The 13,518-nt window shown below is 34.1% G+C and overlaps 1 protein-coding gene across 3 annotated transcripts in view; it reads right to left on the bottom strand.

Annotated features, from left to right (window-relative positions):
• LOC308656285 (phosphatidylinositol 3-kinase regulatory subunit gamma) overlaps window positions 1-13,518 on the bottom strand; it is an 83,745-nt gene that overhangs the window by 32,765 nt on the left and 37,462 nt on the right. For all 3 annotated transcript variants that reach the window (XM_081307223.1, XM_081307224.1, XM_081307225.1), the window contains exons 3-4: window positions 6,225-6,333; window positions 3,176-3,274 (exon numbers count right to left, since the gene is read on the bottom strand). In XM_081307223.1, coding sequence (XP_081163349.1) covers window positions 3,176-3,274; window positions 6,225-6,333 — 208 coding nt within the window. The remainder of the gene's footprint in view (window positions 1-3,175; window positions 3,275-6,224; window positions 6,334-13,518) is intronic.

Below are 13,518 nucleotides of genomic sequence, written 5' to 3'. Positions count from 1 at the left end.
AACCCTTTTCTTCTTTCAATCCCCAAAGCATATTATTTGAACCTCTCCTATTATTGTAGTTCATTCAAAGCAGTTTTCTTAATCCCTTTGTCCTCAGTAGCCTAAGTGATCCTTCAGATCACTTTAATTCATTGTTGGATGCCCTGCAGACTAACAAGTACTGAACTATTAGCATTTATTAAATTCAGTTAACACTATTACTTTTCTTCTAGCAAGATCTATCAAAACTCCACTCAACTATTATTTTCTCTGAGAACCCTCTTTGTCTTTCTCTTATTTAATCTGTCCATTCAGATTATTTACTGACCACATACTATATGTCCAATTGTTATGCTAGATACATGAAAATCTTAAAACATTCTTGTCAATGTATATCAACTGATGAATAAATAAAATGTTATATATATACAATAAAATATTATTCAGCCTTAAAAATAATGATATTCTGATATGAATAAAGCTTGAAAATACTATGGTGAAGAAATAAGCCAGACACAAAAGGTTTTGTATTGTATGATTCTCCTTGAGATATTTTAAATAGTCAAATTTGTAGAATAATGATTACCAGGGGTTAAAGGAAGAATTTGATATAATACTTAGCATACTGCATTAAGCTACAGTGTATTTTTCATCTTTTCCAACAACACACTTGTATTATAAACTTTTAAACATAAAACTTTGCCTTATGCAGATCCATATTCCCAATCCTTGCACAGTAATTAGTATATAGATAATCCTATCTATTTTACAGCTGGCCAATAATAAATAACTTAAAAAGAAAGATGCTAGCTCCCCATATCCAGAAGATCACATGGCTCTTTTTGAGAAATACTATTCAGGGAGTTTCTTTTATTTTTAATTGATTTTTTTTAAAAAGTGACAGTGGAATGCATTACAATTCTTATTACACATATATAACACAATTTTTCATATCTCTGGTTGTATATAAAGTATGTTGACACCAATTCATGTCTTCATACATGTACTTTGGATAATGATGTCCATCATATTCCACCATCCTTGCTAATTCTCTATCCTTCACTTTCCCTCCCATCTCTCTGCCCTATCTAGAGTTGGTCTATTCCTTGGAATTTCTACATCCAGAGAAAGCCAGGTGAATTAGGAAATATTAAAGATCTCTTCCAGTTGTAGGACTCCAGCATAAAATTTTCAAGGTAGCTCAAGACTAGAAAGCAGTGAGGAAGATACTTTGCTTGTCCTTATTCCTAAGAAGTACTACAACTTCAGGTAAGTTATACAAACTCTGCAGGCTTTTTCTCATTTGTAAGACATAAAATTGTTGGGCTGGTGGAATGCTTGCCTAGTATATGTGAGGCACTGGGTTCAATCATATAAATAAATAAATAAATAAGTTATTCAGCAAATTTTAAAAAATAAAACAAAATAAAGTTGTTGCTTTGGGCCAGGGTTGTGGCTCAGTGGTAGAGCGCTTGTCTAGCATGTGTGAGGCACTGGGTTCCATGCCCGGCACTACATTAAAAAAAAAAAAAAAGACAAAATAAAGGTATTGTGTCCATCTACAACTAAAAAAGTATTTTTTTAAAAAAATGTTGCTTTTAATTATGTGTAATTAGGAATCTAGATGTAAAATAGCATCTTCATGTGGTATTTAAATCATTTTTCAAAGCTTTTTTTAGCCAGGTGCATCGATGTACACCTGTAATTCCAGCAGCTCAGGAGGCTGAGGCAGGAGAGGAGGATCCTGCAAAGCCAGCCTCAGCAATTTAGTGAGGCACTAAGCTACTCAGTAAGAACCTGTCTCTCTAAATAAAATATTTAAAAAGGTAGGAACGTGGCTCAGTAGTTAAGCACCCCTGGATTCAATCCTGGTACTAAAAAAAAAAAAAAAAAACTTTTTCCCAAAATCAACTTTTTTCCAAAGCCAGGCACGATGGTATATGTCTGTAATCCCAGCTATTGAAAGATTAAGGCAAGAGAAGCACTTTAGCCCAGGAGTTTGAGGCCACTCTGAGCAACAATAAAAAGGACTTGAGGTATGACTCAGTGGTAGAGTGCTTGCCTACCATGCATGAGTCCTTGGGTTCAACCTCAAGCATTGCTAACAAAATAAATAATACATACTACAAAAACAAATTATGAATCTTTATTATAATTAACTATTTTAATTATTAAAGTTAAATATGGATATAGAGCTAATGCAGTTTTCTTAACCATTTTTAATATATATTCCATCTCGGGCTGGGGTTGTGGCTCAGCAATAGAGCACTCACCTAGCATAGGCGAGGCCCTGGGTTCATTCCCTAACACCACATAAAAATAAATAAATAAAGATATTGTGTCCAATAAATATATATATATCCATCTCTAGAAGTATAAAAAAGACATACATTTACCATTTAAGAGATTCTAATGTTCCCACATGAAAGACATGGCACAGGCTGAGAACATGATCTTTTACATGTCATTGTCAGCCAAAATTATGCTGAGTTGTATTTTCTAAAGAGTGCATTAAGGGATTGGGGTTGTGGCTCAGTGGTAGAGCACTTGCCTAGCATGTGATGAGGCACTGAATTTGATTCTCAGCACCTCATATAGATAAATAAATAAAAATAAAGGTCCATCAACAACTAAATATATATATATATGTATAAAAAATATTGCATTAAGGAAAACAATAGGGTTATTGGAGGGATAAATTCATCAATAACCTTAGGCTATTCCCATGATTTCTACACTTCATTAATAAGGTCAACTGTATTCTTCTTATTCCCTTACTTAGGGATTTAGCCTTTTCATTTTTTGCTATACAAAAAAATTGCCATTTTTATATAAATGTTCAAATATGGGTCTGGGGATGTGGCTCAAGCGGTAGCGCGCTCGCCTGGCATGCGTGCAGCCTGGGTTTGATCCTCAGCACCACATACAAACAAAGATGTTGTGTCTGCTGAAAACTAAAAAATAAATATTAAAAAAAATTTTAAAAAAATAAATAAAAATAAATGTTCAAATATTAATGTACAGAAATAAAATTTTTAAAAAAGAAAAAAAACAACTGAAACTTATGTATCTGAATTAAATAAAAATATGAAAAAATATGCCTATAAATAACTCAAATAAAATACAGAACTCTCTATAAACCCTGAACTAAAATAATGCTAGGAGAACAATAGCCAAAAGACCGAAAAGTACTTACCTCAAAGTCAAAGTATAATCTCCCTGCATTTTTGTTGAGGCATCTCGGACCAAGAAGGTACCATCTGGCATATCCCGTAATTTGTCATTTACCTCCTCCCTGAAGAATAGAATTACAGGAATTATAGAAAAAAGTGAAAACACATGAAGGGGGAGGGAAAGGGAGAGAAAAGGGGAATTGCATGGAAATGGAGGGAGATCCTCATTGTTATACAAAACTACACATAAGAGGCTGTGAGGGGAATGGGAAAATAAACAAGGAGAGAAATGAATTACAGTAGATGGGGTAGATAGAGAAGATGGGAGGGGAGGGGAGGGGGGATAGTATAGGATAGGAAAGGTAGCAGAATACAACAGTTACTAGTATGGCATTATGTAAAAATGTGGATGTGTAACTGATATGATTTTGCAATCTGTGTTTGGGGTAAAAATGGGAGTTCATAACTCACTCGAAGCTTATGTATGAAATATGATATGTCAAGAGCTTTGTAATGTTTTGAACAACCAATAAAAAAAAAGAAAAAAAAAGTGAAAACACTTAAGCATTAGTTGTGTTCACATGATATTACTTAGACTAGTTGGAGATGGTATATTTAAGGTTATAGAATCATGGAGACCTCCAGAAGACATTTAGTTCCTTGCCCTAGTGTACTCCTTCTGTTTTGATTTTTAGTGATGTGAAATCTAACTCTTCCAGATTTCAACTACCTAGAGGGGATAGTACTTTCAGTAAGCATTAAGGGCTTTCTTAGGCAGGTCAGGGAAAACCAGCAGCTGTTTAGAAAGGTTATATTTAAGCCACAGTGGCAGCTATTTCTAAACTGAGGGGAAAATTCACTTAAGTTCACAATCTTTCAATATGATATTCTCTAATTTAAATTTATACTGACAATAAATTCTTTTTGCAGATTGGTTTAGGAATAACATTATAACAGTCAAATAAATGGCAGGACATAAAAGACCACTAAATTATAGTATAACCATATGATCTTAAAATATTAATTTAAATGGCATTAAATACAATAGACCTCTTTATTGTCTACTACAAAACTTAAAATGTTTTGATCAATTTTAATATGAAATATATACTAAGACCTATTCAAAAAAATTAAACACAGAATTACCAAATGACTCAGCAATTCCACTTCTGAGTTTATATGCAAAATAATTTAAAGGATTAAGATATTTATACACCAATGTTCATAGACGCATTATTCACTATAGCCAAAAGATAAAAATAATCCAATCGTACATCAAGTACACATATCTAGATGAATAGATGAATAAAAATGTGTATATATCACATTAGGATATTATTTATTTTAACAAATATGATTCCACTTATATGCGGTACCTAGAATAGTCAAATTCATAGAAACAGAAAGCTGAATGGTGCTAAAGGCTAAAAAAGAAGAGAAAAGTGAGTAAATATTTAATAGATACAGAGTTTCAGTTGGGGAAGATTAAAAGTTATAATAATATATGATAGTGATATTGCCTAACAATGTGATTGCACTTAATGCCAGGGAACTAACTGTATGCTTAAAATGGTTAAAATGGTAAAGGTTAAAAAAAAGAAAAAGAAGCACCACTTTGGTAGTGGGAAAGAATAGAGAAGAGAGAAGAAAGGACAAGGAAGACAGCTTCAACATGGAGTTTGATTTGCCAAAAATGGATAAGAAGGTCTGGGGTTGTGGCTCAGTGGTAGAGCGCTTGCCTCAAATGTGTGAGGCACTGGGTTTGATTCTCAGCACTACAAATAAATAAAAAAATAAAGGTTCATAAACAACTAAGATGAATAAATAAATAAAATTTTTAAAAAGATGGATAGGAATTTTATATTTTTTTGGATAGGAATTTTTAAAGAACAAGATATATTAGATAGGAAAGACAATAGAATGAATTGGACATTACTTTCCTATGTTCATATATGAATACACGACCAGATCTCCACATCACGTACAACCTCAGAATGGGAAGTTACACTCCATGTATGTATAATATGTCAAAATACATTCTACTTTCATGTATAATGAAAAAGAACAAATAAAAAATTTTAAATATATATATTAGAGACCCATTAAAATTTAATAAGGGAAAAAAACATAAAAGAAAAAATGTTTAAATTAAGAAATATACACACACACATACACATATTTTCCCTCAATTGGTTCATAATTATACAAAACCATATTTTACTCAAAAAACAAATCTGTCGGGGCTGGAGTTGTGGCTCACTTGCCTGGCATGTGTGAGGTGCTGGGTTCGATCTCAGCATCACATATAAATAAATAAATAAATAAATAAATAAATAAATAAATAAATAAATAAAATAAAAGATCCATTTACAACTAAAAAACATTTAAAAAAATCTGTCCTAGAGTCCAATTTCTCAAGTGAAGTATGTGAATAGTCTGTATCAAAATCACCTAGGGAAGGTTGGTAAATGCAGACTCCTGGGATCTATGCAACTGAGTTTTGTGCATGCAACAATTTTGGAACCATTGTCTTATAGAGAAAGTAAAGTATCTAAAAATATTTTTAATTCTAAATTAAAGGTAACTATCCTAAATGTGCAAATTTCATTCATTCAGAAATCTATCCTCTTTATAGTATTATAAAAAATTAAGCCACACTCATAAAGATTTTCATGTCACTTTCATGGGCAGAAATAAAGACTTTTTTTTAAATGTTCTCACAATATTTAAAGTGGTAATCTGTTTAAGTGACAACAGGTAGAGTATTAAAATGTTTTAGCTACTAATTCTCAAAAATGAGTTTTTAAAAACTGCATTCAACCAGGGATAATGGCAAATGCCTGTAATCCCAGCAACTCAGGTGGCTGAGGCAGGAAGACTACAAGTTCAAGGCAGTCTCACCAATTTAGAGAGACTCTGTCTAAAAAAAAAAAAAAAAAAAAGGAGGACTGGGGATGTAGCTCAGTGATAGAGTGCCCCTGGTTCAATCCCCAGTACCCAACTCCCGCCAAAAAAAAAAAAAAAAAAAAAAAAAAAAAAACCTGCATTCAACTATAGTAAAATTCTAATTACCTGGAAATATCTCCCCAGTACCATTCTGCATCCTGAAGAGAAATGGAACTGTCCTTCATTCCATTTGTAACTGCTGATGTCATTGGCTTAGGTGGCTTTGGTGGAAGAGCTGGAAGAGAAATTAATATTGTTTTGCATGTGTAAATTATTTTTTGTTTTCTAATTTCCTCAGAGCCAGCTTTTTTCTGGGTATAGACCTCAGGTGCATTTTTTTGTGGGGGGCAGGGGGGTACCAGGGATTGAACTGAAGGGCACTTGACCACTAAGCCACATCCCCAGCACTATTTTGTGTTTTATTTAGAGACAGGGTCTCACTGAGTTGCTTAGCTTTGAACTTGTGATCCTCCTGTTTCAGCCTCCTGAGCTGTTGGGATTTCAGGTGTGTACCACTGCACCAGGCCCCAGGTACACTTTTACCTCTGAACTATATCCCCACCCCTTTTTCATTTTATTTTGAGACAGGATCTCACTAAATTGCCCAGGCGGACCTCAAATTCAGGATCCTCCTACCTCAACCTTCCAAATTGCTGGGATTACAAACCTGTGCCAGCAGGCCCAGCTCAAGAGCAGTTTCTTAACTAAAAAATATTACAATTGAAATAGTTAGCCTGGTGCAGCAGTGCACACCTGTAATCCCAGGGACTCAGAGGCTGAGGCAGGAGGATAACTAGTTCGAGGCCTGTCTCAGCATTTAGTGAGACCCTGACTCAAAATAAAAAAATAAAAAGGGCTGGGGAGGTAACCAGGTACTAGAGCACCCCTGGGTTCAATCCTCAATACCTGGGTAAGGGAAAATTTTTCAAACACTTTTCAATCAAATTAATGTTATCCAAAGAAGGAGTCATTTTGGAACTCTACCAATAATTGCCTGAAATGTAAAAATCTCAATATATTTACATTTTTTCTTCCTTATACAATATTAACTTTTAATTCAGTAAAACTGCATTATTTTCCAAAAGACAAAGTAAAGCCCCTTCCCAAACAATTCATTCAAAAGCTACTAAGTAGGGTGAGCATGGTAGCATACACCTGTAATCCCAGCAACTCTGGAAGCTGAGAGAGGAGTCTCACAAGTTTCAGGTCAGTCTCAGCAACTTAGACCCTTCAGCAACTAGTGTTTCAAAATAAAAATATAAAGGGCTGTGGATGTAGCTCAGTGGTAAAGAGCCCTAGGGTTCAATTCCCAGTTACAACAACAAAGTACCATCAAGAAACTAAAATCACAAGCAGTGGGAGAAAATTTTTGAAAATACATTTGATAATATATCTGTAAATATTTTTTGAAATACAGATAAGAAACCTCTCTAAAACACCTGAAGAATTCTTGAAACTCAATTTTTAAAATGGGCAAAGGATTTAAATAGATAATTCTCCAACTAAAAAATGATATATAGATGGTCAACAAGCACGTGTAAAGAGGCTCAACGTAAACAGCCATCAGGGAAATGCAAAACCACAATGATACCACTTCACACCCACTAGGATGATTTTAATAAAAAAATACAGATAATAACAAGCATGAGTAAAGATGTGAAGAAATTGGAACTCTTTTATTTATTGGAACTCTTTTATTTATTTGTTTGTTTGTTTGTTTTGTACTGGGGATTGACTCGGGCACTTGACCACTGAGCCACATCCCCAGTTCTATTTTGTATTTTATTTAGAGACAGGGTCTCACCAAGTTGCTTAGTACCTCACTTTTGCTGAAGCTGGCTTTTGAACTTGTGATCCTCCTGCCTCAGCCTCCTGAGCCACTGGGATTATAGGCATGCACCACTGTGCCCAGCTGAAATTGGAACTCTTATTATACTGTTGTTGAGTATGTAAAAATGATGTAGTTTCTTGGAAAAGCAGTCTGGCAGTTTCTCAAAAGGTTAAACAAAGAGTAACCATATGACCCACCAATTTTAGTCCTATGTACATACCCTTAAAAATGAAACATACATGCACACAAATACTTGTACATGAATGTGCACAACAGCACCATTTATAACATCAAAAATGAAAATAATTCAAATGTCTATCAACAGATGAATAAACATGACGTATATAAAATATGTGTACATTAGAATATTATTTGTCAATAAGAACTGAAGTACTAATATATAATACAACATAAAAAAACCTGAAAACATTATGCTAATGTTTTGAAGCCAGTCATGAAAGACCACATATTATATGATTCTATTGTCCAAAATAGACAAATCTATAAAGCTAGAAAGTAGATTAATGTGACCTAGACTAAGGAGCTAAGAGAGAATAAGAAATCACTGCTAATGTAAATAAGGTTTATTTCAGGGTAATGAAAATGTTCCAAAATTAACCAAACTCTATGAATATAATAAAAATCCTTACATTATCCTATGTGAATGGAATATATTTTATGTGAATTATATATCAATAAAGTTGTTAGCTAGACACAGTGGAGCACACCTATAATCCTAGCTACTCAGAAGGCTGAGGTAGGAGGATTGAAAGTTTCAAGCCAGACTGAGGAACTTAGCAAGATCTTAAAAATTTTGGCAAGATTTTAAAATTAAAAAAAAAAAAAAGGAAAGGAAAAAGAAAAAAGGGCTGGTAGTACAGCTCAGTGGCAGAATACTTGCCTAGCATGCACAAGGTCCTACATTTGATCCCCAGTACGAAGCCCCGGCAAAAAAAAAATTAAGAATCAGATTTAGGTACTTTTTAAAACCAGGAATTTATGGCAGATCTCAGCCCTCCTCATACTCTTATCCTGGGACGTGTGCTTAAATATTATGTCTCCAGTCTATGCTGGGGCACATCTAGTTTTACAAATCAGAGGCTGTCTCTGAAGGATAGCCTGAACTTTGTAGCACTCTTCTTTTGAAGGATGATTATTTTCCCACACCTCACATAAAACTCTGGGCCTCTGTTCTCCCTTAGCTCTATTTTTCCTAAATGGACTACTGTCCCTTTCCCACACCTTAAAATTGATTTCCTTGTCTCTCTTATTATTCTATATACTCATCTACTCCCATAGCTTCAAACAATTTCTAACTTCTGGATCTTTTCAGACTAGCAATTGTCTAACAAAAGACATATCAGGCATTTATTCAATAAAATATATTTTGAGCACTTAATATGTATCAAGCACTGCCATACGTTAAACCACTGCTTCTCACATTTTAATATGTGCATAAATCTTTCAGGGGCAGGGATCCTGTTAAAATGCAGAATATGATTTGCTAGGTTTAGGATGGGGCCTGGGAGTACATTTCTAACAAGCACCTAGTGATGCTATTGTTGATGGAATGTCTCTCTTAGAAAGTTTCTTTGGGGTAAAGAAAAACAAAATCATTCAAGTGGAGTACAGTAGCTAAAATATAGTAAATACATGTAGTTCTTCACTCTTTCTGTTAATCACTCCTAAACGGCAATAAAATACATTTTTAAAGGTATAAAAACAATATCAAAGAAAATAGGAAATAACAGATAATAGCAACACAACTTTAGTACAGGAAATGCAACCAGATGAATTTGACTTGGTAGAATGCAAAAAATGAAGCCCAACCCTAAATAGAGAAAATCCAAACAAAGGCAATCTGTTCATACCACTATACTCTGAAAAGACCAGGAAATGCAGGCACAATATATCTCTGAAAAGAGGTTTCAGGATGGGGCTGAAAACAGAAGAACTGGCTGAGGACATTGAAAGAGCAGTTAGGCCCTCAGTTTTTCCTCCCAACTACCAAGCAACAAGGCAGCTACCCCCATTACCCTCTAGACAAAGGCTGCCTGTCAACTCACAAGTCCGAAAAAACAATGAGAAAAACTGGACTCAAGGAACAATAACTAAAGCTAAGAATAGGGGTCACCTATTTATTAACAATAGCAGAAGCTAGGAAAAGTCTACCAAACAGCAAATGCCTAAGGCCTCTTTCTTTCCCCTGTTCTCTGAACGATAAGCTCAAGTTTACACCCCAGGCAGGAGTTATGGAGATATTTTTCTTCGAGAGAAATTTACAGGACCCCAAAAAACGACTTAAAATATAGATATTTTGGGATGACCCAGTGAAAAAGGTACTCATCATCTTATCATCTTTTAGCAAAAGACAAGAAGTTTTGCCTACTTGCATTGAGCTTCAAATCTGCCGTTTAGTGTATCTCATTCTTAAATAAGAACAAACCACTTTAAAAGGAAGGAAATTTTGACACATTTTATTGCATGACTGAACCTTGAAGACATTACGCTAAGTAAAATAAGGCAGCCATAAAAAGCAAAATATATGATTCTTCTTACATGAGGCTCTCCAAGTAGATGAATTCATAGAGACATAAAGCAATGGCACTTGCGAGGGACTTACAGGAGCAGGGATAGAAATGCTAAATGGATACAGAATTTCAAATGGGGAAGATGAAAACTTTCTGGAGAAGGATGGTAATGATAGTTACACAATGTGAATCTACTTAATGCCACAGATCTTACATGTTTAAAAATTGTTAAAATGGTAAATTTTGTTATGTACATTTACAACAATATTATTAAAAAAAATGTTTTAGATACCAGACATTTGAGGAAGACAAAAAAAGAAAAAGAAAAGGTATTATAGAGTAAACAGTCAAGGAGAAGAAAACTTCACAAATACACAAAAATGGTATAACAATCTCAGATATATAAAAGGAATACTACATCTATGAAACACACACAAAGTCTATAATGAATTACATTCAATGAATAAGAGCACTTAATATATTCAAGTTATGGCAGATTAAAAAAACTCAATTGCCAAGCTGGCAGATAAAGTGGAAGTCTCTCAGGAAGTGGAACAAAAAAGAAAGTAATAAAAAACAGGAGAATCATCCTAGAAAAATCCAATACTAAACTAACAAAGGAGTTATAGAAAACAGGGAGCAAAACATTTAGGATAAATAAGGAAAAATTTTTCAGAGCTGAAAAACATACATTTTTATAATTAAAATGCCCACAGAGTAGGCCACACAATTAATAAAAAAGACCCAAAACAGGGGCTGGGGTTGTGGCTTAGCGGTAGAGTGCTTGCCTAGCACGTTTGAGGCCCTAGGTTCAATCCTCAGAGCAACATATAAATAAATAAATAAATAAAATAAAGGTATTGTGTCCATCTACAACTAAAAAAATAAATATTAAAAAAAAAGTATATCCCTGTAAAATTTCACAACATGAAGGAAAAAGAAAAGGCCTTGGGATTACAGGCATGCACCACCAGGCCCAGCTAGCCTAATTTTACTATAAACCTTGTGGTACTCTTTCTGAACTATAAACTCATATTGCTTTGATAAACATCAAAATTAAATTAAAAGAAACCTATGATTTATTCTAAGTCCACCACTTAAACCAGAGTTAGTAAATCATCTCACCTCTCTAAGCCTTAGAAATGGTATGTTGAAACCAATAGGTTAGGAAATTCTGATTTTTATGTTTTCAGAAATTTTGTAAGCTATTGTCATTAAAAACTAAATCAGGGCTGGGGATATAGCACAATAGTAGAACGCTTGCCCAGCATGTGTGAGGCGCTAGGTTTGATCCTCAGCACCACATAAAAATAAATAAAATAAAAGTCCATCAACAACTAAAAATTTTTTTTAAAAAACTAAATCATATAAATTCATAATAAATTATATAAAAATAAAGGTAGTAAATACTTAAACTCATCATTCATTAATATTTTGCTATATTAAATGCTTTCAAGATTATTTATATCGGTTATATTTATATAATGGAAATACTTTATGCTATGAAGCATCTCTTTGAAAATTTGCATTATATATGTTGTACAGGTGGTTTGAAATCTACTACCATGGGATTTGGAAATCAACAATGTTACACATCAGAGTTTGATTTATTATTGTATTAACTTTGTGTGGAATTTTTCTAACAGTAATATCTTGGCCCATCTCCCTGGAGATTCAGATTTATGAGATAGAGAGATAGACATTGGTTTTGGTTTTCCAATACAACTAGCAATTCTGATTTTATACTAGGATGGGAACCTCACTCCTAACCCCACAAAACTTACTCCAATACCCCCACAATTCTTTCACTTCATTGAGATGTCCATTACTCATTATTTACTTTTTATTCTATGCTGGTATTTATTTTTATTCTATGCTGGTATTTATTCATCTCTTTTGCCTGTCTTATTCTCCCAACTGCACCTGCCTGCCAAGATCCCAAACATATAGATCATTTTCATACTTCTTCCACTCTCTCACTAACTGGGGAGTTATACCATCTTCAATTTGGTTTCACTAGTAGTAGTCTCCAACCATAAGTGGACCCTCAACACAATCCACAATCTTTCCCTAATTTTTTACTCTCCCCATTCTTCATTATGGCTACTTCAAATCTCTGCCTTTTCAAACATCATTTTATACTTCCTTAACTCATCTTTGGCAGACCCAACTCACATCCTATGAAATATAGTGTGAGCAGAGTTACTTCAGTTTCCTGCCATTCATCTATAAATGTATGTGCATCTACTCCCATTTTTTCCTTAATATCTAAATTAGTCCCTCTAACAATGTTCTAGATCTCATTTCCTTTCCACCAGAGGGACTATAGTCCTCTAGCACCCTATGATTTTTAGTCTCTCCTGCTTTACTGGAAACTTTCCCAAAAGCTTATAAATATGCTCAAATCACTCAAATGTAGTCCTCTAAGACAAGTGATTCTTTGGGGTTATAAACTCCTTTTGAGAACTGATGAAAAAAGCTTTAAGTCTTCTTTCAAAAAAAAATTGCATATACACAAAAATGAGCATATAACATGTAATACTGGAGAAGTCTACAAATCTCAGGTTAAGAATACATACCTCACCCATTTCCTTCATACCCAAGCTTTTTGCAAAGAGCTAAACATTGCCTCTTTGCACTTGAATTCCCTCCTGAGTACATTACAATCTTGCCTCCCAACTCCAACCTCATCTCTTGCCAAGGTCACTGACCATGTTGCTAAATTCAGTAGATATTTTTCAATCATTATCTGTGATATTTGATACTGAAACACTCTCTTTACTCAGAATCTGAGACCCTATACTTTTAAAAAATATTTTTTAGTTACAGATGGACATAATACCTTTATTTTATTTATTTACTTTTATGTGGTGCTGAAGATCGAACCCAGTGCCTCACACATGCTAGGCAAGTGCTCCACCACTGAGCTGCAACCCCAGCCTGACCGTAAATTCTTTATAGTTTTTCTACTTCTGGTCATTCTTTCACAAGCTGCTTTCCCCAGGCAAGTTGGAGTATCATCAGGAATTTATCTTGACTTCCTCTTACCCCTCCACTT

The sequence above is a fragment of the Spermophilus citellus genome, assembly GCF_964194105.1.
Source record: "Spermophilus citellus genome assembly, chromosome: 9".
NCBI lineage: Eukaryota > Metazoa > Chordata > Mammalia > Rodentia > Sciuridae > Spermophilus > Spermophilus citellus.
Note: the sequence above shows the minus strand (reverse complement) of the source record. Positions and strands in the feature narration are given on the sequence as shown.